The sequence below is a fragment of the Oryzias latipes genome, chromosome 7 (assembly GCF_053564925.1).
Source record: "Oryzias latipes strain Hd-rR chromosome 7, Olatipes_Hd-rR_3.1".
In the NCBI taxonomy this organism is placed as follows: domain Eukaryota; kingdom Metazoa; phylum Chordata; class Actinopteri; order Beloniformes; family Adrianichthyidae; genus Oryzias; species Oryzias latipes.
Window position 1 is genome coordinate 21090452 of NC_136243.1, and position 22871 is coordinate 21113322.

Genomic DNA, 22871 nt, shown 5'->3' on the forward strand with positions numbered 1-22871 from the left:
ATGAAAATAAATAAATAAATTGATGCCCCCCTTCTCCCCCCCTCCACCCCCTGGTGGTCGTGGGGTGTAAGGACAATGAAGAAAAAAAAATACGGGGTCAAATGCACCCAAAAGACAGCGCGAGGGGTATGAAAATAAATAAATAGATTGATGCCCCCCCTCATCCCCTCCACCCCCTGGTGGTCGTGGGGTGTAAGTACAATGAAGAGAGGATGGGGTCCTTTACGTTCCGTAAACCAGCGGAGTGAATGTTTTTTTTTTAAAAATACGGGGTCAAATGCACCCAAAAGACAGCGCGAGGGGTATGAAAATAAATAAATAGTTTGATGCCCCCCCTCATCGCCTCCTCCCCCTCCACCCCCTGGTGGTCGTGGGGTGTAAGGACAATGAAGAGAGGATGATAAAAAATATGGGGTCAAATGCACGCCAAAGCACAGCGCGAGACGTATGAAAATAAATAAATAAATTGATGCCCCCCTCCTCCCCCTCCACCCCCTGGTGGTCGTGGGGTGTAAGGACAATGAAGAGAGGATGATAAAAAAAGTATTGTCTCGTGGGGTCGTTTACGATCCGTAAAACAGCGGACTGAATGTTTTTTATGCCGGCCACAGAGAAATTTCTCGTGGGGTCGTTTACGATCAGTAAAACAGCGGACTGAATGTTTTTTATGCCGGCCACTGAGAAATTTCTCGTGGGGTCACACGAGCTGCGTAAAACAGCGGATTTTTTGGGGGGTCATGCAGACCCCAAAGCACATGCCCACCTGAGCGAGTGGGAGGGTTATATAAATACGGAGGTCAAATGCACCCCAAACTACAGCGCGAGGGAATTGCCAAATGCCATCCACCAAAAAAAAAAAAAAACGCCTCGTGGGGTCACACGTGCTCCGATAAACAGCGGTTGGAATTTTTATTTTTTTTTGAAAAAAAATACGGGGGTCAAATGCACCCCAAACTACAGCGCGAGGGAATTGCCAAATGCCATAAACAAAAAAAAAAATTATACCCCCCCCCCTTCCCCCTGGTGGTCGTGCGGTGTAAGGAAAATGAAGATAGGAAAAAAAAAGCATAGTCTCGTGGGGTCATTTGCACTCTGTAAAACAGCGGAGTGAACGCTTTTGTTTTTGGAGAAAAAAATAATAAAGTATTGTCTCTTGGGGTCATTTGAGCTCCGTAAAACAGCGGAGTGAACGCTTTTGTTTTTGGAGAAAAAAAAAAATAAAGTATTGTCTCTTGGGGTCATTTTAGCTCCGTAAAACAGCGGAGTGAACGCTTTTGTTTTTGGAGGAAAATAAAAATAAAGTATTGTCTCTTGGGGTCATTTTAGCCCCGTAAAACAGCGGAGTGAACGCTTTTGTTTGGAGAAAAAAAAATAAAGTATTGTCTCTTGGGGTCATTTGAGCTCCATAAAACAGCGGAGTGAACGCTTTTTTTTTAAATAATACAGGGGTCGAATGCACGCGAAAGCACAGCGCGAGGGGTATGTAAATAAATAAATGAATTGATGCCCCCCCTTCCCCTCCCCCTGGTGGTCGTGCGCTGTAAGGAAATGAATAGTGGGTGAAAAAAAAAAGCATTGTCTCGTGGGGTCATTTGCACTCCGTAAAACAGCGGAGTGAACGCTTTTTTTGGAGAAAAAAAAGTATTGTCTCTTGGGGTCATTTGAGCTCCGTAAAACAGCGGAGTGAATGTTTTTTTAATAATACGGGGTCGAATGCAAGCGAAAGCACAGCGCGAGGGGTATGAAAATAAATTTAAAAAAAAATTGATTACCCCCCTCCTTCCCTCTCCACCTTCTGGTGGTCTTGGGGTGTAAGGAAAATGAAGAGAGGATGGAGAGAAAAAATTAAAAATAAAGTATTGTCTCGTGGGGTCACTTCTGCCCTGTAAAACAGCGGAGGGAATGGGTTTCGTGCTGGCCACCGAGAAATGCCTCGTGGGGTCACTTATGCCCTGTAAAACAGCGGAGAGGATGGAGAGAAAAAAAAAATAAAGTATTGTCTCGTGGGGTCACTTATGCCCTGTAAAACAGCGGAGGGAATGGGTTTCGTGCTGGCCACCGAGAAATGCCTCGTGGGGTCACTTATGCCCTGTAAAACAGCGGAGGGAGTTATATTTTTTTGGAGGGGGGTCATGCAGACCCCAAAGCACATGCCAACCTAAGGGAGCGGAAGGGTTAAGGTGCTGATAAGAAAAACATCAAGGCTTTGTGGCAAACAGACCTTGCTCCTGTTTTCTCAGGTCTTTAGAAAAGAGTGGTGTAATGGAAAAGAGGAAGGACAAAAAAGTAGAACTTCTTTTTCTGGATTCATCCTTCGTAATTAACCAAGAAGAGGTTAGGACTCTTGTCTAGGATCAGAGTTACTTCATTTAATTATTACTTTAAATCTTTTTTTAAGGATTCTTGCTAAGGCATGCGTTTGTAAAAAAGAAAAATCAAAAAGTTACTCACAATTCATAAAGTAATCATGTTCAAAGCAAAGGAAATAAAGAGTTTTTCAAAAGTATATTTTTTTTGTAAAGCCTTCCATCCATCATTTTGACTAGTTTCATATAAAAATAAAAGCATGAAGGGATTGTTGGAGCTCATTCTAATTTGTTTGGTTAAAAGTAGGATGTCCCTTAAACTAGTCTGCAATCCGCTGCATGGGCACATGCAAAGACAAAAAATCATATACTCATTAAAATTAAATGATCATTTACCATTTAAACTTTTGGGGCTAAAAGAGAAAGCCAAATAATTCAGATAAAGCTTGGGCATCCTAAATCTTATGATATTTTTCTTATTTTTATCAAGATAATAAAAAAATCGATCATTCTTGTTTTTATTTTTCCCCTCTTGAACAAATGTGGGTCACAGAGACACGCAAGTAGCGGCAGAAAGCGGCTTTTGCAGCAGGATGGACGGAGAGCGTACCAGGATGTCAATGAACCCAGACATGAAAACCCAGACATGAAATTCGTTCACACAAATTAATTAACCGGAATTGACCGGAGTAAGGTAGTTTGCCATCTCTCGATGGGTGGAGTGTCCTTGCCCCAGGTGGAGGAGTTTAAATACCTTGGGGTCTTGTTCACGAGTGAGGGAAGATCGGAGCGTGAGATTGACAGGCGGATCGGAGCGGCGTCCGTAGTTATGCGGTCGCTCTATCGGTCCGTCGTGGTGAAGAGAGAGCTGAGCCGAAAAGCAAAGCTCTCAATTTACCGGTCGATCTACGTTCCAGTACTCACCTATGCTCATGCGCTATGGGTCATGACCGAAAAAACGAGGTCCCGAATACAAGCGGCTGAAATGAGCTTCCTCCGTACGGGTGGCTGGGCGCTCCCTTAGAGATAGGGTGAGAAGCTCGGTCACCCGCGGGGAGCTCGGAGTAGAACCGCTTCTCCTCCACATCGAAAGGAGCCAGCTGAGGTGGCTCGGGCATCTAGTCCGGATGCCCCCTGGACGCCTCCCTGGAGAGGTGTTCCTGGCATGTCCCACTGGGCGGAGGCCCCGGGGAAGACCCAGGATACGCTGGAGAGACTACGTCTCTCGGCTGGCCTGGGAACGCCTCGGGGTCCCCCCAGAGGAGCTGAAGGAAGTGGCTGGGGTGAGGGAAGTCTGGGCATCTCTGCTCAGTCTGCTGCCCCCGCGACCCGGTCCCGGATAAGCGGAGGAAGATGGATGGATGGATGGATGGATGAATATTAATTTGTGGGAACAAGATATTAATTTGTAGGAACGAGATATTTTTTATTTTATCCATGTCAGGACAGGGGTTCCTAACTTATCTTTTTAACCTTTGTGCTATCTTAGATGACCCCACCCTTACATTGACGTTTTCTCCCCACCATGACAAAGGTGGATAAAAGTGGAAAGATTTCATGTAATCCATGGACACCAGTGAAGATCACAAATCATTGAAGAAAAAAGGTTCAGTGCACTGTCTAGTGGGTCTAGATGACCCAACTCCCAATGTTAGAGTGCCTATAGCAAAAGGATTAATAGTGAATCAAAAAATTGGCTGCTATTAGTGATAATCAGGAGAAAATAAGTGTTGATAAAGCGTCAAATTTCTGCTAAAATTGCGTGAGAGTAACCAGGCTCTCACACTGGAACAGAGTTGTCCCTGTCCTCAAAATGTCATGCTCCTGTGCACTCTGCAGCGTAAAAACAGATGCGTGAGAGCGTGTACACATCTCATTGCTTTACGCCTGCCCCTCCCCTCTTTGTTCTTGACAGCTTTTTTTTTATACACCCAGCTTTCACTGTTTTTTTCACAATAAATAAAATTAAAGTCCATGCCTCCTCTGATTACAATTTGGTCTTTTAAGAAGCCTTTTTAGTTTGGGATTTTGACAACTATAGGGAAGAATTGTATCTCTAGAAACCACCGTCCAGGCATGATACCTTTAAGTATTACAGGAGTTCCTATGTTGATGGAGCACAAGAAGTGCAATATCTGGATTGTTTGTAAACCACAGTCAAGTTTGGTCTGGAATATTTTGGAAAAATTGCATATTTTATTGCAAAATGTTTCGACTTGTTTTCTTTGTACAGTGTGTAGAATCAACCCTTGATAGTAGTTGTAAACCTCTTTAAAAATATTAATAACATGAAGCTCTTATGATTTTTATTTAGATGAAAAGATAAAATAATTTTTTCCTCTTTGTGGTTTGGACAAAAAGTCTGTAAATCTGTTGCATAACATGAATACTAAACCTGTGATAAGTAAAATATAACATATATATATATATACACATACATATCTTATTCAGCTTATTAACCTATACAATTAACATGTTTCTTTATTGTATTGCTTTTGTTATGCATCACCCCGATATTATCAGGACAAGAGGACAGCAACCAGGACAATTTAAAACAAATAAGTTAAATCATTGAAATGAAATAAATGACGTTAAAAAATGAATTCATTTTTGTATTCTTTATACACTGTGCAGATTTAAAATGTATTTTACTTAATGTGTATAGTTGGATGGATTTGTAATTTATTTTGAATGCATTCTCTAAATCAAACTATGCTGGTAATTTTCAAAGACTTTTTTTCCCATCAGTAAGATGTTATTTTAAAAAACAGATGATCACCAAGATAATCACTAGATTTAAATGTGTTCGTATGACAGTCTTACGGTTAGTATAAAGGCAAAAGCTGCATCTCTTGGAAGCACTGTCCAGGCGAGCAGATATACCTCCAACAGCTGAACAGGCTTTGCAGGAGCTCAGCCCGATGTGCCTTATAGATGCAGAAAACAGCAGACGAGGCGCACACGTGAGCAGGATTTTACAAGGACGAGGACACTTATGTTCCAGTGCAAAAGCCTACATTGCGCTCACACATTTTTTGACAGAATTTTGATGCCATGTGTTCTTTCTTCTGTTAGACTCCCTCAAGGCATGTAAGACTGTTAGTCAGCACACCTCTGACACATCCCAGAGGATACTGCAGGGATACTGCTGGCACTCACTCAGCACTTCCAGCACTGCAGAGATCTCACTGAAGTTCATCTCTGCTATTACACCTCTGAGGATAATCTCAGCAGCAAACAGTCTAACAGTTTTGCTGGAGGCATGCATTGGTCCATTATTTCTCCAGGTAAAGAGGGTTAGCTGCACTGACTGTTAAGATTGCAGTTCTTATGTGTTAAAGTGTTGATCTCAACAACACTCAAGTTTTGCCTAAACACAGGTTGTTTTTTCTTCAAGAAGTCCAATTTCATTTATATTTTCACGAATCTGGACAGAGTAAGAGACCAAATTATTGGATTAACAAATATTTCCCTTATCTGTTTGAATCATTTACAGTTACTCCTGACCACATGGTGTGGCAGTATTGTTCAAGGGAAGGTTGAATTTAAAGAAAGAGTGGAAATATAACTAGATCTATCACAGAATGTGTCCATAGGTTTTGTACAACATCCAATTTTTATATAAAATAATAAAAATTAAAAAAAGAACAGGAATGTGTTTGTCATTTGTCAGCGAGTGACTTCAACTTGGTTCCACACTGGTCATTTCCAAAACTTGAAGCGATGAGGAAACCAAAATAAAAACAAACCAAGAATGTTGTTTCATAACATCCTGATACAGAAGAGGCATTTATTTTCAAGTGGCTGTTATCCAAGCTGAGTTATGAAAGGAAGAGACTGAAGACGGTCATCCAAAAACTGACTTCTAACAGTATTGTGGCTTTAAAATTCCAATTTAAAATATATTTCCATTTGCTTTTGTGAACTAAACATTTCTGTAGACCTTGCTCCAGCCAGAAACATGTGTCAAAAGACTTGCACCTTATTTTATTTATGGGCACATTTTAACATCATAAATCACTTTTTGAAATTTTGTTTTCCAAGAGTTAAAGTAGTATTTGAATAATGTCTGTGAAAATACTGGGCCCTGCTTTAACAGCAGTCATAACAAAATAAGAATAAACTACTAACTCCTCTGACACAGACATTTTTTTGACTACATAAAACAATATCAAGTTAGAAATTGATTTTATTTGATTATGTCTATTCTATGTTTGTATTCCATTAAAGGGCAACCCAGGACATAAGACCCCACTTTCAAAAAAAAAAAGGGGGGGGGGGGGCTGGGGGAGGCAGGCTAGGCACAGGAGGGATATAAGAAATAAGGATTTAAAAAATATTGTTAAAAAAAGAAGATAATTCAAAATATATTTATATTCGTTTTCTTTTGTAGACCAAAATTCACCAAGTCTTGCTTTTAGTCAGATTTTAAGGTAATAATGTTTTACTTTTGAAGAACTAACTTTTGTATTAGTACTTAATCCAAATAAAAACCATCAGTGTAACAGGAGAAAAATAAAGAGAGAGAGAAATGTGTTCTGTGATCCACTTGATTTGTGGTATGTCCTACATAATTTTCATTTTAAGGAAAAATGGGTTTGGGATCTTATGGGTTAAAAGCCTCTGCTTAGAAATGAGTATTTGTCTCCCTCTAGTTGTCATATGGAGAATATTGTCAAACTTTATACAATGCAATAAAAATGCTTGAAAAAATAAATTTAAATATATTAAACATGACTCACACAATAAAAAATAAATAAATAAACGTTGTAAATCACGTACTGAAATAATTTCTAAAATAGGTCAATATTATTTTTCCTCTGATAATTAAACATTTGTTGAAAATGTGATGTTTTGTTTTGCCTTGGGAAGCATTGTTAAAAACAGAAATAAGAAACACCAGAGTAAAACACTTTTTTTTAGCATTTTATTTTCTAAATTATTTTATAAAATCTCATTTACATCTGTTTTCATTCAATCTCTTTGTGTGTCCGTACTGTGCAAAAGTCATAGGCACTCCTATTTCTTATGCTGTGTTTTGCTTCCGCTGTGTCCTGCGTCACCTAAATCTTTTAAGTTGTTTCCTGGCTCTGCAAAAGGCTTTCCAAGTTTTCCCCGACTCTAGTTTTCAATCCACTTGTTCCTCTTGACCATTTCCGGAAAACCTTTTCTGTTTTCTCGGCCACCTGATACAGTAACATGGGGGAATCCGATTTATGTAAATGAAAACTAGAAAAATAATAAATAGAACCAATTTCACACTCTTTAAAAATGATCAAGAGCAAGAAGTGGACTGAAAGAAGACAGAAAAAAGGCCAAAATAATGTCCAATAAAAATTAAAACAGTCCTTCATAAATCAAGAACAACCTCAACAGTGCATTTTAAAAGATTACAGAAGTAAAAATCTGGCTCCTCGGAAGCAATTTGTAAGAAGTGAAGGGTGACTGACTTTTGCCAAGTACTTTTATAATATCAGTTAAATATACATATCTCTTTATCAATTAACAAGTTTATGAATTTTCTCTGCCCACCCCCCCATATACTGAAAAATGAGGTTGATACCCCTTCACATACACATTGTGCGATGGTCCTCAGGGCCAAAGTTAGGTAGAAGTTCAGGGTATAGGTATGGGCCTTGTACAGATCATGCCAAAAGAAAAGCTTACAGAAATGGGATATGTTAACGAGGCTGTCTAGCTACACCACCACTTTTAATATCAAGAAGATAACCACACTAAGAACTAGAGGGAGGACTGGCTTCTACAATAATATGAGTGCTTCAGGTGGAAGTTAAACATGGCTCACTGTAAAGACTTTTATGCCTTGGAGATCAGTCGTTATAACCATTTCATTTAGTGTTTCGTCCACACGTAAACGTATCCAAAACATGTCTACATGTCAACCAGTGAAAGCAGCGCCCACAAATGAAAGAGCAGCCCTCAAGACTATTTTAGCCCTTTGTTGGAACTTACACATTTCCAGGTCACTGCTTTAAAATCTGATTCCCAACCGATCGTTTGAGAGAACTGTATGTGAGATGATTTGCTTTCAAGGCTTTCTGAAAAGGCCAACATCAACAAACACAAGGCTAAACTGTTCGCATAATCACAGATTTATAATACATGAATTGTACATCCAGGCAAGCTGCGGATTTTTGTTTTGTACTCCAGAGATATTTGTTCTTCATTTGGCAATATAGTAACTCGTGGAACATGGCTCAATACATCATACTACATGGAAGTCAACGTTGTTGCTGGTATGATTTGCCAAGAAAGCAACCAAAATACATCTATGATATATAATCAAAATATTTAGAAAGATTTTGTGAAAGTCAACAATTGCACGTCTCCCAATAGCTCCCTAAAAATGTTGAATCCTCAATTAGCTTGTTTTGTCACAATGTTTTTTGTCAAAAAATAAAAAATAACACCAAAACAGCTGAATGTCACCAGCTGTTTTTTTAGTTTTTGTTTTTTTTTTTATAAAACATACTGAAAATGAGAGACTGGCCTAAAGATGTGCCACTGTTCAAAAAGAAGGGCAGAGAAAAAGGTACTTATGGAATAAGTTCATCTTAAAGTTTCAATCAGCTGTTGCAAATCTTTCTAAGGAATTTTCTTTGCAGCCATCAAAGGGGAATCAGAATAAGAGCCAATCACTCAAAGAAGCCAAACAAACGTATACAGAGGGCCGAAACAGAGACGAGACAGAATGCAACATTTCAGAGTGAAATGCACGGTGCTGCCCTGTAGCTTTTCAGCTCGTGAATATTGAAAATGCTGCAGAATCAAATTTCAAATTGGAAGAAGAGCAACAGACATGAAATTTGTGTCAGTCCAGGTAACATCTTAAAGCAAAACTGAATGTAAAACAATTCTGACTTGTAAAGAAAAACAATTATTTAGTGCACTTTTGATCATGTAAACTGCTGCATCCTTCTATCATTTCATTTCATAGCTGTGCTCTATCCTATACTCAGCTGTAATTATACGTTTAAAATCCCTTTGATTTCTTTTTCTGTTATTTCTCTGGTGAACACGCACTAATGTTGAAGCTACAGGCTGATAAAACAGTTACAGGGACGACATGACAGAACTAAACAAATAAAAATAAAATGCTATGTGAGAGCTTAACAAGCTTAAGGCATTTTGAGGTTATTCCTGCCCGACAGAACATGGCAAAGGTAGACCAAGTTGTCTGTCAAAAAAAACCTTGTTTTAAAAAAAAAAAAAAAAAATCTTTTTTGGTAATGACCCTGTGGTGGACTGCCAACCTGTCCAGGGTGTACCCCAATTTGAACTGCAGTGGCTGGGATAGGCTCCAGCAACCTACATCACCCTGCACAGGACAAGGCAGTAACAGAAGATGGACAGATGGATTTTGGTAGTGAGATGTCATTTAAAAGTTAGCCCTTGCTGACCATCAAATGCAATAAAAAATAGCTCTCCTGGTTCCAAACCAATGGGGTATACCTACAGATGCAATGGGCAGCCTTTCCAACACAGGTTTTATTTCTTCATATATATTTATATATACCTTTCCACAAATAGAATTCAGTGATACAAGGATTCCAGTGTCATAAAATATATCATCAACAGTAACAGCTTTGTGCCTTTGTCAGTGTCAAGACTTAGATGCAGTGACTCGTGGTGTCTGATTTTTTTTTGTCAAAGGGACAAAAAGAAAATAACTTACATTAATGCAATCCAGTTCATTAAGAAAAAAGCTTTTTAACAAAAAAAGAACAAAAAAATGTCATTTAACTTCACTCATTTCAAAGGCCTTCTGGTTTTTGGATGTGCCATCCCAACAAAACAGAAACTGTAAGCACGTTCAATGCAAAACACCGTTTGGAGGATTTGAATGAAATAAATACTTCACAAAGTAAATATCTTAAAGTCATTGTTTCACTTAAAAGTATGTGTCATAGGCTTTAAATGGCAGAAAAAAGTATTTTCTTCTCTGCGTTGAACTTTTTAGGGCAGGTTTATTTCAAACTACAGGTATAAGCTGATGATGTCACATGAGGTAGACATAAACTGTGTTGGGGACTATTTTTCATTCATCCTAAAACCGATCAAAACAGCTCACGCATTCTTTAGATGCTTAGTTTTTTGCTCAACATTAAACTCTTTGTGACCCTACAAAGACAGCCAGGAATACAGGAAATGACTGATCCGCTAATGGGCCATATCCACACCAAGAACCATGTAGACTTAATGAGTGTAGGCAAAAACAAAAAAAGGGAGACAAGAATTATACAACTATAAGAAAGAGATCAACGCTACGTCTCTTTGACATGAAGTCAAAAGCAGCATTTAAACCTCAGCCATGTCATCTGAAGCAGCTTACAAGAAAGGATTTCCCTTCAACAGGACACGTGATATTTGTCCATTGTCCCAGTAAGTCCCTTCACATAAATAAGATGTGCACTCATGTCGCCCTAATGTCCAATCTCAGGACCATTTAACAGTCTTGCTTTAAGCTTGAGAATGGAGACTAAAAATATATATACTATTGAAATATAGACTGTCAGTGCCTCTTTTCTTAAAATGAATTTCTGACTATGTTATGTTCAGATAAATGTCATTTAAAACTGACATGGAATTCTTTAACTTTTTTCTTTTCTTTTTAAGCAGGATCAAATCAAACTAACACTAGAAAGCACTAAAACATCACATTAGCACTCAGAAGCAGGTAGCAGGGGAAGAACAAAACATAAATCTTAAAAAGGCCAAAGGTTGTACAAGGCAGAGCAATGGGCAGACAAGGTGGCTCTCTGTAGTATATGCATTCCACGGCCCTACAGAAGCACACATATGGGTTAGAGAAAGACCGTCAGGTTCTAGGGGAGGTGGCAAATGAACTGTTAAAGCATGAAAAATAAGCTAAAGCGTTAGTGCAAGACTACAATACGGGTTGAGGGAAAGGGGTCGGGGGCATTAGTCAGACTGCCTGATTTACCGGTACACCAGGTGAGATATGGTGCCAGATTTGAAGTTGAGCTGATGGTTGGGCACAAAGCTGTGCTGAGGATTCTTTCGCGTGCAGACATCGTTTGCATACAAGCCCATGCATGAGTCACATGATACTTTGGAGCAATTCACACAGGTGTGTGATGCACCTGGCTTGTTGCAAAAGCCACAGCGTGGTCCCCCCATGCTAATTCGCTCACTGATGCCACCTTTGGGTGTTGTCAAGGCAATGGATTTGCTCGGAAACAGCTTGGTGGACATCAGTGGTTTTTCTACCATCTGCGGGTGAGGGTGGGGCTGGGTATGAGAGTGGGTTAATGTCAGAGGGTGTGAATGAAGATGGGAGTGAGACTGAGTGTTAGAGTACACAGAGAGCTTTTCTTTAACAGGGATGTATCCATCCAGGGGGCGGGAAGATTTGGGGTGGTAGTCCTGGAGGCCGCAGCAAGGGGAAGGGTCTAGGTCATGGCAGGACGGGCAAAGAATCCTGTCACATGTTTGGCAGGAGGCCATTGAGGAACAGCCTAGCCCACAACCCTGACACTTCACTCCGCCATGAACTTTAAGGAGCCACCCGTCCCGTCCTTCTCGAGGTTCCCTTGAAGAAGGTCGGGACGGGGTTTGCCGTCCTCCCGTCCCGGCAACCCCCCTCTCTGTATATAAATCAATTTCATCCAATGAGGACAGATGGTATGGCGTGTAGGAATCAGCTGGGGGAGGCGACTGAACTGGGAAAAAGTCTGCAATGGGGCTATAAGAAGGTGGAGCTGCAACGGAGAAAAAAGATGCCGAGGTACTGGGCCTGATGATCTCGTCCTTCATATCTTCCTCTGCATCCACAAACAGAGGTTCCTTCCTTAAGCTCAGCGAGGCCTTCAAAACAGGCTTGCTCACAGCTGGGTGCCAGTGCCCAGCCCCATCTGTAACATCCACAGATTTGGAGGGTCGGCTACCTCGCCTTAAGTGGTGGGCGTGAGGTCTTTCTATATCCAGCGGTCGCACAGACAGACGAGCCATGTCTGCCCCGAGGCTGTCACGTCTACGGAGCGCCTCAGCACAGCCAGCTGCATCATCTCTGCTCCCTCTGCGGAGTTCCAGGGCCTCCAGCTCTGAAGCTGAACCACGAGCCAAAGCCACTACCTCTCCCAGAAGACGACACTCTGCCTGAGCCAAGAAGAGCTCGAATGCTAATTGGCGCAGATGATTTGAGCCCACAGGATGCTCCTGCAAATGGAACTGCGAATTATGATCACAAGCATACCCAATGGTGCGCATCAAAGTTCGGAGTTCCGCATCAGAAATGACAGACTGCAGATGGTAGACGTATGGCCCAGTGAAGGTCTGGAAGAGAAAACATGTCATCTGTATTACTGTCTCCTTAAAAAAAAAGGTAAGATTAACCAACAACACAAAAAAAGTAAATCCAACAGTCTTTAATTTTTTTGAAAACTGAATTCATGTAAAATATATCAAAGTTTTATCTCTTCTAAGTTCTACAAGATAAAAGTTTTGAGCTACCTATAAATTCTGAATTTGTATTTTTTTAACATCTATTTTAGATGTAAACAATCTTTGAACCCTTATCCTCTTCGCATCCTGCACTTCTCTTTGCTCACTGGGTAGAAATAAAAACTCAGTAACACTGTAACATCTGTATAAATACTACAGGGAACTATTGTGTTTGTTGTGGTGATCAGTCTTATTTTAGGCATTACCATCACAAACTGAACTCACCTTTATACATCTAAACTCCTTTTTCCAAGGGAAGAGCAAGAGATTGGTGCAGATGGTTTCCAGGGTGTGAAATGCTCTCTCCAGGCTCTTGAGACTGCCTCCTCTCTGGCAGTGAAGGGAATTATCCACAATCTCGTAGAAACGCACCATGCGAAACCTCTGTCCAGGATCTGGCTGGTAGGCGCCAAGCAGAGCCGTTGCTGTTGAAAGTAGGGCCTCCTTGTCCTTTTGTCTACTTTGCTCTCCACCCGATGTAGTTCCGGTCCCCGTATAATCACCCCCCTCCTCCAGACGTTTCTCCAGTGCTGTCACATACCTCCGAAACAGATCTTCTTTCAACTTGGCATCCATTGTCAGAAGCAGACTTTCAGTCAGCTTTTACAATTTTCTGAGAGAGCCCCCCCTCCCCATTTAAGCACAACCTGCACCGGGATGCCACATTTAAGCACCATTTTTAGTCACCATAATTTCCTGTACAGATTGGAACTCAGTCACTTCTTATGTATTTTGGGAGATGAGGGAAGAACTAGATTTGAGTCCACTCTGGCGTACCCCTTCTAAAGTAGAAAGACAGGTGACTGATGCTTTCACTTGGTGTATCCAGGCTGCAATCGGCATGGATACCGTCTTACAACCATCTCTGGTAAAAGCTCAAGACTCAATTTTACCCCAGAAGTGAAGTCAGAAGATGTTTTTTTTTTTTTTGCCTTTAGAAACAGTTAGGCTTGGATGCTGTGAATGCGGAGCTCCACGTCCCTCTTCTAGAAGACGTTCTGTTCGTTAAACGATTCTTCTGAGCCACCTCAGAGTCCTAATGAGAAATCAAAATGACAGAAATAGAAATGTCATTTAAAAACACAAGCTCAGAAAGTATTGTTACGAGAAAAGCTTCACTTTAAGTTACAAGATGTCGCAACAACCACTATATGCTCTGCATAACTAATTATTCCATTTTTTAAGGGAAGTAAAGCATCACTAATCTCAGGCAGATTAAGTATTTTGTGTGGGAAGCATTGTGTGGGTTCCTTAATTAATATTGTCAGTCACAATCGTAAACCTGCTGCATTACTGCGAAACGATGACCAATAAGGAAGGGGAAATATAATGGGTGACTGGCACTTGAGGCTGACGCTCGACACAGATAAGGCTGTCCCTTTCAGTTAACGTTTCAATTGGAAAAGGATTTATCGGGGCTGTCCACACGTTACCCTAATTATATGGCGGGACATAAAACAGGCAAACTGAACCGACAGGTGACTTATGAAAACGAGCTGCAATGTTTTCATGCCAGAGGAGAGGTCCAGGAAATTGGACGTCGTTTCCTGGTAAATAAATCGGGTGGCTGTTCCAGTTTTTTTGCCCTGGCATTGGATATCCAGTTAGCTAGCAAGCTACATCAACATGCCTTTTCACTGCGCATCAGTTAGGTCAGCATCGTTAATTAACACGGGTGATGTAAAACAACACATCCACTGTAGAACGTGTTCTAAAAGACTTTCGACATCCTAAATAAAACTGGCACTGACCCCCAAATGAGTACAAGCTAAGCAGTGAACGCCCATTTAAGCGCAGATGGCTAGTTAGCAATTGACTCTGGGCGGGCTAGCAGGGCGTTCCATTGCTACACTCACTCAGCTATTTCACGCTATATAAGAGAAATTACCCAAACAGATAAAATAACAAGCCATTTCTCTTATCAACAAACATGTTATTACGATACTGTAGGTGTTACGAGTCATAACCAACCCAGAAACACAATCAAATCGTTATCTTACCTTTTCATAAGTGCTAACCATCGCTAGTTACGCCTCCTCAGCTGTTGAAAATTCATTTTTAGCGGAGTACGCATGCGCAAAATCTTGACAGTTCATGACCACTAGGGGCCCACGTGTAAAGGGAGGGGATTCAGAGCCCACACTGACAGTCATTAGTATTAGACAAAACCAACAAACAGATGCACATAATAAACCCTATAGGTAGACCGTCAGTCATTAATCATTAGACACTGCAAACGCTAGTTTTTTTAGACGCTAATTAATTTCACCACCTAAAGTCACCCACAATAAGGAAGTGTTGATTTGGATCACAATAGTACAAAGGCCAATAGTTTGGTTTATATTTATGTTTTTAATTATGCAGATAAAATATTTACTGGTTTAATCAGAGGCCAAACGTAACAATACCAGGCTGCATTCTTCGATCACCTCACCTGCACCTAAAAAAGATGATGGATACGGACATTATTCTAAATTCCCCAATTACTGACAATGACGTTAGAAAACGAGGACGATTACATTCTCTTTTGAATTGAAAGTTATATTTTCCAGTCGCCGAATGACTGCCTTAAACTTAGTAGAACTTGGAGGTGGTTGGATTTTACAGTTATGGTGGAGAATTTCCGCCATAGACCTCAAGTTTGAGTCAACTGCTGCACTGCCAGACAGAATAAATAGAACTGCACGTAGAGCAGCCTCTGCTCATACATGCAGCGGTGGCTCCGCCCCACGCCGTAAAAAAACAACCAAAACCCAGTGACGTTGCTATGGGAAGGGTTGCTTGGAACTAATGCAGTGAAGAAAAGAAATAGAAATGGCGGTGCGCGGAGGATTTAGCGCTGCACAACAGAGAGAAACCACTGCTGACGGCAGCAACGACGTGTCAGATTTTATGTGTCCAGTTTGCCTCGAAATCTTTGAGAGACCTGTCAGAACACAATGTGGACATACGTAAGTATTTCGCCTTATTTTGACCACCCTCCCCTTACTGAGGCTCAGCACCATCGATGAAACGATACCAGTTAAAAACAATGAAGGGAAATGCTTGATCTTTTAACGCATTCTGGCATTAACAGAATGCCAACGTTAATATTCTTAGATTCGCTATGAGCTAAAATTCTGTAATGTTGTCTTTTTCTGCGTGTATATATTTGGCAAAACCTATTCTAGCCTGTTAAATCAGTTTCAGTTTTGTTTACATCAAAGAATAGGCTTTATTAGGGAAATGTAGTTCATAAATCTTTTGCAGTTACTCGAAAGACTAATGTGACGGACTACAAGTCCCTGCGCCCCCTTGAGGTGGGGATTTCCATCGAATTTACCGGAAGCTAAAGTAAAAAATAATTGTCTTTGAGAGCTGTGTGGGTATTAAATAATTCCAACTAATCAATTATATTTATGTGAGGATTTTGTTTAAATATTTGTCTTTTTATTGTTGTTATTTCTTTCTACCTCTTGGCAGATTCTGTCACAATTGTTTGCAAGAGTGTTTGCGTCCTCAAAAGCCCGTATGTGCGGTATGTAGGACTACAGTTGGGCCGTGGACCAAAGCAGTGGATCTAGAAGCCCTCATCCAGTCATCAATCTCAGCTTGTAAGGGATGTGGAGTTCAGGTATACTATGAGGCAACCGTTTGTTGTACGTAATTAACCACACAGTTTCAACTTACATTTATTAATGAATTCTTCTTTTGCACAAGATTGTTCTGTCTCAGATGAGGAGCCACACAGCTGCCTGTTTAAAATACCAGGACTATATTGAGGAAGGGGTGAGGACAAGTGTCCAAAGCCAGCCTGCTGCTGTGAGGTAAGGCACAACAAAATCAAAAACATCAGGTTGTAGTCATAAATAAGTAACAAAGGTTTTCATGTTATTTTGTTTTTACAAAGTATGTGCAGTTACAACAATGAAAGAGAAAAAATAGAAATTTTAGTTGACAAAAACCCTACAAGGATAGAATCATATAGAATCAGGTACATTGGATGCTCAAACCACTATTGGTGCACATTTTAATCATTGAATGTGGTTTTTATTTGTATGCTTTTGCACAGGTTTCACAGCCACAGTGGAATTAGTTGTCTATGAAAGGTCATTACTTATATTTACATACCTACCAATTATTTTCATTTGTACGTAGATTAACCCCTCTCCTCAAGTGTCTGTAAGTCCATAACCATCACAAGACGTTGAATGATGATTCATTGTTCACTACCATGTGTCCAGGACACAGATGCCTTCTGGGTAAATGGTTTTGTCTCCATTGTATAGAAAAGGGGGGTCAATATTTGACTGCTTTTGTTCATTTATCTAGGTGTAGAAGTGGGAGTTGAGAATAGAGCCATTGTAGGTACCATTACTATTCGCCCTGCAATAACCGTTCGGGGTCCCTTCGACTGAGGATGACGTCACACTACGGTAGCACCACGTGGACAAACTACATAGCATCCAGATCTGCTCGGGCTCTACATATTTTCATTTCACATTTCCTTTTGTTACATAAAGTTATTTTCCCTCGTAAGTTGTGTCTGACATTATCCTTTGTAATGTTTATGGAGAGATTTTGCCACAACCCACTTTGTAAAAAGATCTGTGGTTTTTAGAATGAACCTGCTGCTCCACACAAGCGAACCATGTCTCTGAGCAGAGCAGCTGGAGTCTTGTAGCTTCGTGTTTGCAGGCAGGGAAGGTGCTTTGTTAAAGTGTGCGGTCCGGAGAAGGGTTCGGAACACAGTCCGTTCGGCTGCAATGCACTTCTATGGTTGTATCGTAATTTGTCCAGACCAATCACTATCTGAAACGTCATCGGACCAATGGACAGCCAATCACATAATGTGACGTCGGCACTAGTTGAAGGACCCAGAAAGGTTATTGCAGGCCGAATGGCTGTGGTACCTACACCGTCAAAAATATTCCTGCTCTGTTGGAATGAAAATCATGTCTCCCATCCTCACAACCTGTATTTTATTCTTTAAAGTCCTAAGACCAGTCTCTAATTAGTAATCTTCTGAAAAAGCTTTTTTGGCAAAATGGTGATGAAAGCCCATCTTTAGACTTCCCTTGTCTTAGGCGTGACAGAGCAGGGTATCAGGATCATGCTATTGTCAGAGGACCTAAATGACTGTGATATAACCTGAAGAAAGTCTTGAGTCATGGGTGAACCAGTAGGGGATTTTGAATATTCTCCCAAAGCAGTTGACTATGCACCAACGTCCGATTTGGCAGAAGATGTGGAATTTTACAAGCAGAGGTCAAAACATAATGTAACAGTATAAATGGAAGCACCTGCAAAGGGCCTGCTTATAAGGTGTCTACTGCACTTTGACAGACCCAACTATTATATATCCAACATTAAAAAAAAGCTTCTTCGGAGTAAACATTCTCAAGGCCAGTAATTGTGTCTAGCAGCTTGTTTAAAGGTCAAGTTGTCCTTGATTGTTGGTTTATTGAACAACAAACAGAGGAGGATTTTGGTTTTGTTTCACACTGTTTGAGGTCTGATCATCTACCTGCGCTGGCAGAAGTGACGACCGAAAAGTGTACTATAGTTGGTACGAAGTGATGACCTTAAAGTTCCTCTCCAATAATCTTTTGATCCATTGTGAAAGCATTTCCAGTGCTCTTTTAATTACAATCATGCTATTTTTAGACTAAATCAAAAATCCTTGGTCATATTTTCTGTAGAGTGACAGGAGTTCATTGGAAGTTGTAGGTAGAACATAGTAAGCCTGCCTCCATATCCCATCTATTTACACCCCCTCCCACTAGCTTACAACTCCTCACACTCAACATAACAATAGCGGTGCAACAAAAATGACAAGCAATATCTGAGCTATCCAGCTGTACACTTTTAAGCCAGATGTCAGCTCAGACGAAAAAAGCAAAAATGTGCATGGATCTATTTATCTGCAAGTGGATGCATCGGAATGAAGCAGAGCAGGAAGCTTGTGGCCTTCCGACTGTGGGACCTACAGAACTGCTGCAGGCTTTTTCCGACAGCATTTTTTGTCTGCTTCTGATTCACCACAATTTGAATAAAGAAATACTTAGAAATGCAGTTTTAAGCGTAATTTTTTTAATATGTATCCTTCATCACAAGAAAAATGCCACAAGAACAAGAAAAACACCAATAACAAAATTTTCATAGAAGTTGGTTTTTAAGTACTTTTGTATCTATTGATCGTGCTGCATCTGTGGTGACATAGTAAAATGCTTGCAATAAAGAAACAATGAAATGAAGGCACCAAATTCATAGCTGAGCACAAGGTAAATGTTTGAATAAGCACTTTACACAGAATGGGAGGTGAGGAGGGGTGTGCTCCATTCTCTGTGGAAGCATCAGTGATCAGTTAAGTGAGGAGCTCGGTGGATTTGACGTCAGAGTGAGGCGGAATTGTGGAACGCCAGTCTCGAAGCCACAGTTGAGGAATTGAAGAATGTGAAGTGGAAATGCACAGGAGGGAAGAATCAAGTTCTGTCAGTGTGAACAGGTGTAGCAAACACTGGTTATGGCCTCTAAACATGCTGAAGGTGACATTAGCAAACACAAACATGTTTACCATGTGGGACGTGCTGACACACTTGTAATGATAGGCCTACTGGTCAAGAACGAAAGAGATCAAGTTCCTTGTTCCAATAAGATGAATGTGGAAAATGTCAAAGCTGAAATGGGATGTAAACTAAGATCCTTAGAGGGTATGACATCAGAAGTTATTTTTCAGTATATTGGATACGTTTAAAGGTAAGAGATGTACCACAGTATGGAGTTACACATAGAAAGGATCATCCACAAATACATTTTAATGTTAACTTTGTGTTGAGCTGATGTTAATTTTTCTGTGCTTGAGGCATCTGGCATGTGGAGCATTTTATAACGTAAAGCTGTTATAGGGTCATATAAAACAGTGTGTCAGAACTTATTTGTAAGTACCTAACACTGCGTTATAATGAAAAGACTAAAAGACAACATGGGGTGTAGGGCTTAGGTTTCTATCACACTTTTCGCAAAAACAAATGTAGATTTTAGATGCAGTCTTATCCAATTAGATGTGTAAAGATAATGCTACTTGTAATTTCCTTGTTGTTTACAAAGAAACGATGTTGTCAGTTTTTTGCGTGTGAGCAATGTGGTCTTGTGTTGAACACTACTAGACTGGCCAGTTCCAGGATGTCTTGAGTTTTGCGAAAAGGAATGTCGCTTTCTAAACAGTACAGGTTAAATCATGAACATTTTTGAGTGCTTGTTGGTTTACCAGTTAATAAATAAAACACACCCAAAATTCCTTTAGGCTATTATGTTAAGTTACATATTCCTAAACTGCATTAGGTTTTTTAAAGAGTATGTCTTCTTTCTAAGGGTTTAGGTTTGCTGTCACTGGTTTTCCTAGTTAGTAAAAAACTAAAAATGACTCTAAGGTGCATTATTTTTAACAGAAACTGCATCTTTAAACTTTCTTTTTTTTTAAGATGAATGTTGTGTCCCCAATTTTTGCCCAGGGAGTTTAGCAGTTTAGGTTTTATTACACAAATTAGTTTCCTGCCTTTAACTTTGACTAAACGGTCAGAGGTGACATATCCAGATCCAATGGTTTCTCTTTCTCCTACAGTCCAGTGCCAAATCGTTACACATTTACCTGTCCTTACTGCAACTGCCAGAACCTTGACCAGGACAGCCTGGTTGAACATTGCACGACCCATCACGCTCGAGATGCACGCCAAGTGGTAAAGAATCCAGTTTATCTGATCATTCTCCCTTTCAGTTGTACTTTATGAATGGTTAGTAGCATTTCAATGGGGTATTTTTTGGCTTTACTTTGTCTAGGTGTGCCCAATTTGTGCCTCAATGCCTTGGGGGGACCCCAACTACAGGAGCGCGGACTTCTTTCAACACCTAAAGCTCAGGCACACTTTCTCTTATGAGACCTTTGTTGTAAGTATGAAGTTGTTGGTATTTAGTTTCTAGTTTCATGAACTGTCTAAAATGTGTTTTTATTTGTTCCTTTTTCTTTTTTATTCAGGACTACTCCACAGACGAGCAAACAATGATTCAGCAGGCTTTACAGCGCTCCCTTATGGACAACTGAAGTGTCACAAACAATCTGAATAGAGGAGTCCAGAGAAATGGTGGGCGGATTGTCTTTAAAAGACATAACAAGACACTGTATCATCGCTTACTATTTCAAATATTATAATTATTTTCATAAGGAACTGGTGTCGTATCTCTGAACCTGTAGGTTTCATATTCAAAATGTAGGCTTTGTTGAGAGTAAGAATATATCATACAGTTTGTTTTTAGGAGTGATGTGTTTTTTGGTCAGCTAATCTCCCCTGTTGAGCCTGTAGACTTGATAGTTTGTTGAATATCTTCTTTACATCTCTTGTTCGGTAATGACCTAGTGTCATATAATCAGAAGCTTCCAAAGTTGTAATATCCAGTTAATCAGTACACTTCACAAAATAATTTGTCAACTAGATGGCTTTTTGACAATAAACGACAAGGTATAGTCACTTAGGGTGTCAAATAACTACAATATATACAGAAATATTCTACCACAGAGTATGTGTGCACGTCAGCTCTCACGAGAGAAAAGGCGGTTTGTCTGGTTGTTTCTGTGTAGGTTAATTCGGCTAAAAGAAATAATTTTTTGAATTTTTTGTGTTTTTGTAAGAATTGTGTGGGAGTTTGTGTTTATTCTCTTTTTTTCTAATTACCGGTAACTGGAAAGAATAAATAAGGAGGATTGAACAGCCAGAAGTGTCGCTTTGTTTCCTTGTAAGGCTCCTCTTCTTTTGTCATTTTGCCTTCTATTAGACTTAATGGGGTAAACATTTATCCAGGGTAACTATAGACACAGGAGAAGATAATTATGTTTTAAGAAGGTTTTTTTTATTTTCTAAAAGCTTTATTTACATGTGTATTGCCACATGAGGGCAGTAGAGTTATACAGTTCTCTTGACTGGTATCTGAAGCAAATCAGCCTTGTAATTCTTGCGAAGCACAAAAGAACACAAACTCTGTTTCTTTGACCTTTTGGGTTAATTCAAATGCAGCATTACAAAACGTGTCAGAGGTGTTTAGAAATGGCGACTTTCATAGACGTACATCTTACTGGAATCATCAGATAGGCGGTGGATAAGGGGCCACCGCTGTTACTTCCCAAGGCATACGTTTCACATGTTTTGTCTAGAATCGTTTTTGGAAAGGACGGTAAGTTTGGGATTTATGCTTGCTTTTAGTTTTCTTGAATGCGAGGTTATTTTTTTTTTTAAACTGGTCATATGACTTTCCAGAGGGAAAAAAATGTGTAGTAAACATTGTCAATTTTTTTTTTTTTTTTTTTGGGTGCTTCAATTTAGTAATTTTGCTCTTATTAAATGTGACTCTTCAGTTTTTGGTTTCAGATCAAACCTTTAATACAAACCTTCACCCAGTGACGTTGAATTCTTCTATGTCAGGAACTTAAAACTTCATTTCAGATTAAGTCGCGTCATGTTTTGTTCTTTTCTTATTTTGTTGGCTCCACTTCAGTATAGACTTTTCACCCCCTTTCAAATCAAAGTATGTACCAATTTTGTATGTTTGAAATGTATAATGATGCTTTTTTCCCCCTTTCTCAATATATCTCTCACTCTCTTTTGTCAGCCCCACTGTCAACTGGTGCTAAATCCTGATAAATTAAAGCTCTTTAATTATTTAAACCCTGGCCCCGGAAATCAGGCACAGTGATTTATACCTGTGTGTATGAAACATGTGGGGGGAGAAACAACACTTGCTGCTGATGGATGACCATACAGTCTATGTGTGTTGGTGAAGGAAAGCAGTTAAAAAAAGGAAACTGCATAGAAAATTCAGATTTTGCTGAGCTGTTGCAGTCAAATAAATATTTTCTACTGAAAGAAAGTAGTCCCATAAAAGGGTTCTTCAACGCTTTGAGTGATTCTTTTAAACAGGGTACCTACTAACTTTCTGATGAAACTTCAGCTCTTCAGTGTGCTTCGTCCACTGGGAAGGATAATCCTCTCATCTTTTCTCATTCAGAGCCTCTTGTATCACCCATCGCTGCTGCAAAATAATAAAAAAACA

At 40.0% G+C, this 22871-nt stretch overlaps 2 protein-coding genes across 2 annotated transcripts; one reads left to right on the forward strand and one right to left on the reverse strand.

Moving 5' to 3' along the window:
- Positions 1-9797: 9797 nt before the first annotated feature.
- On the reverse strand, positions 9798-15020 carry spata2 (spermatogenesis associated 2). The gene is made up of 3 exons (XM_023956659.2): positions 14792-15020; positions 13017-13827; positions 9798-12623 (listed from the first exon to the last, which is right to left on the reverse strand). The coding sequence occupies exons 2-3, from the start codon at positions 13365-13367 to the stop codon at positions 11268-11270; spliced, it is 1707 nt and encodes a 568-aa protein (XP_023812427.1). The 5' UTR covers positions 13368-13827; positions 14792-15020; the 3' UTR covers positions 9798-11267.
- A 412-nt stretch (positions 15021-15432) lies between these two features.
- rnf114 (ring finger protein 114) lies at positions 15433-22702 on the forward strand. The gene is made up of 6 exons (XM_004070500.5): positions 15433-15742; positions 16254-16404; positions 16491-16597; positions 20395-20509; positions 20610-20717; positions 20806-22702. The coding sequence occupies exons 1-6, from the start codon at positions 15606-15608 to the stop codon at positions 20869-20871; spliced, it is 684 nt and encodes a 227-aa protein (XP_004070548.1). The 5' UTR covers positions 15433-15605; the 3' UTR covers positions 20872-22702.
- Positions 22703-22871: the final 169 nt, after the last annotated feature.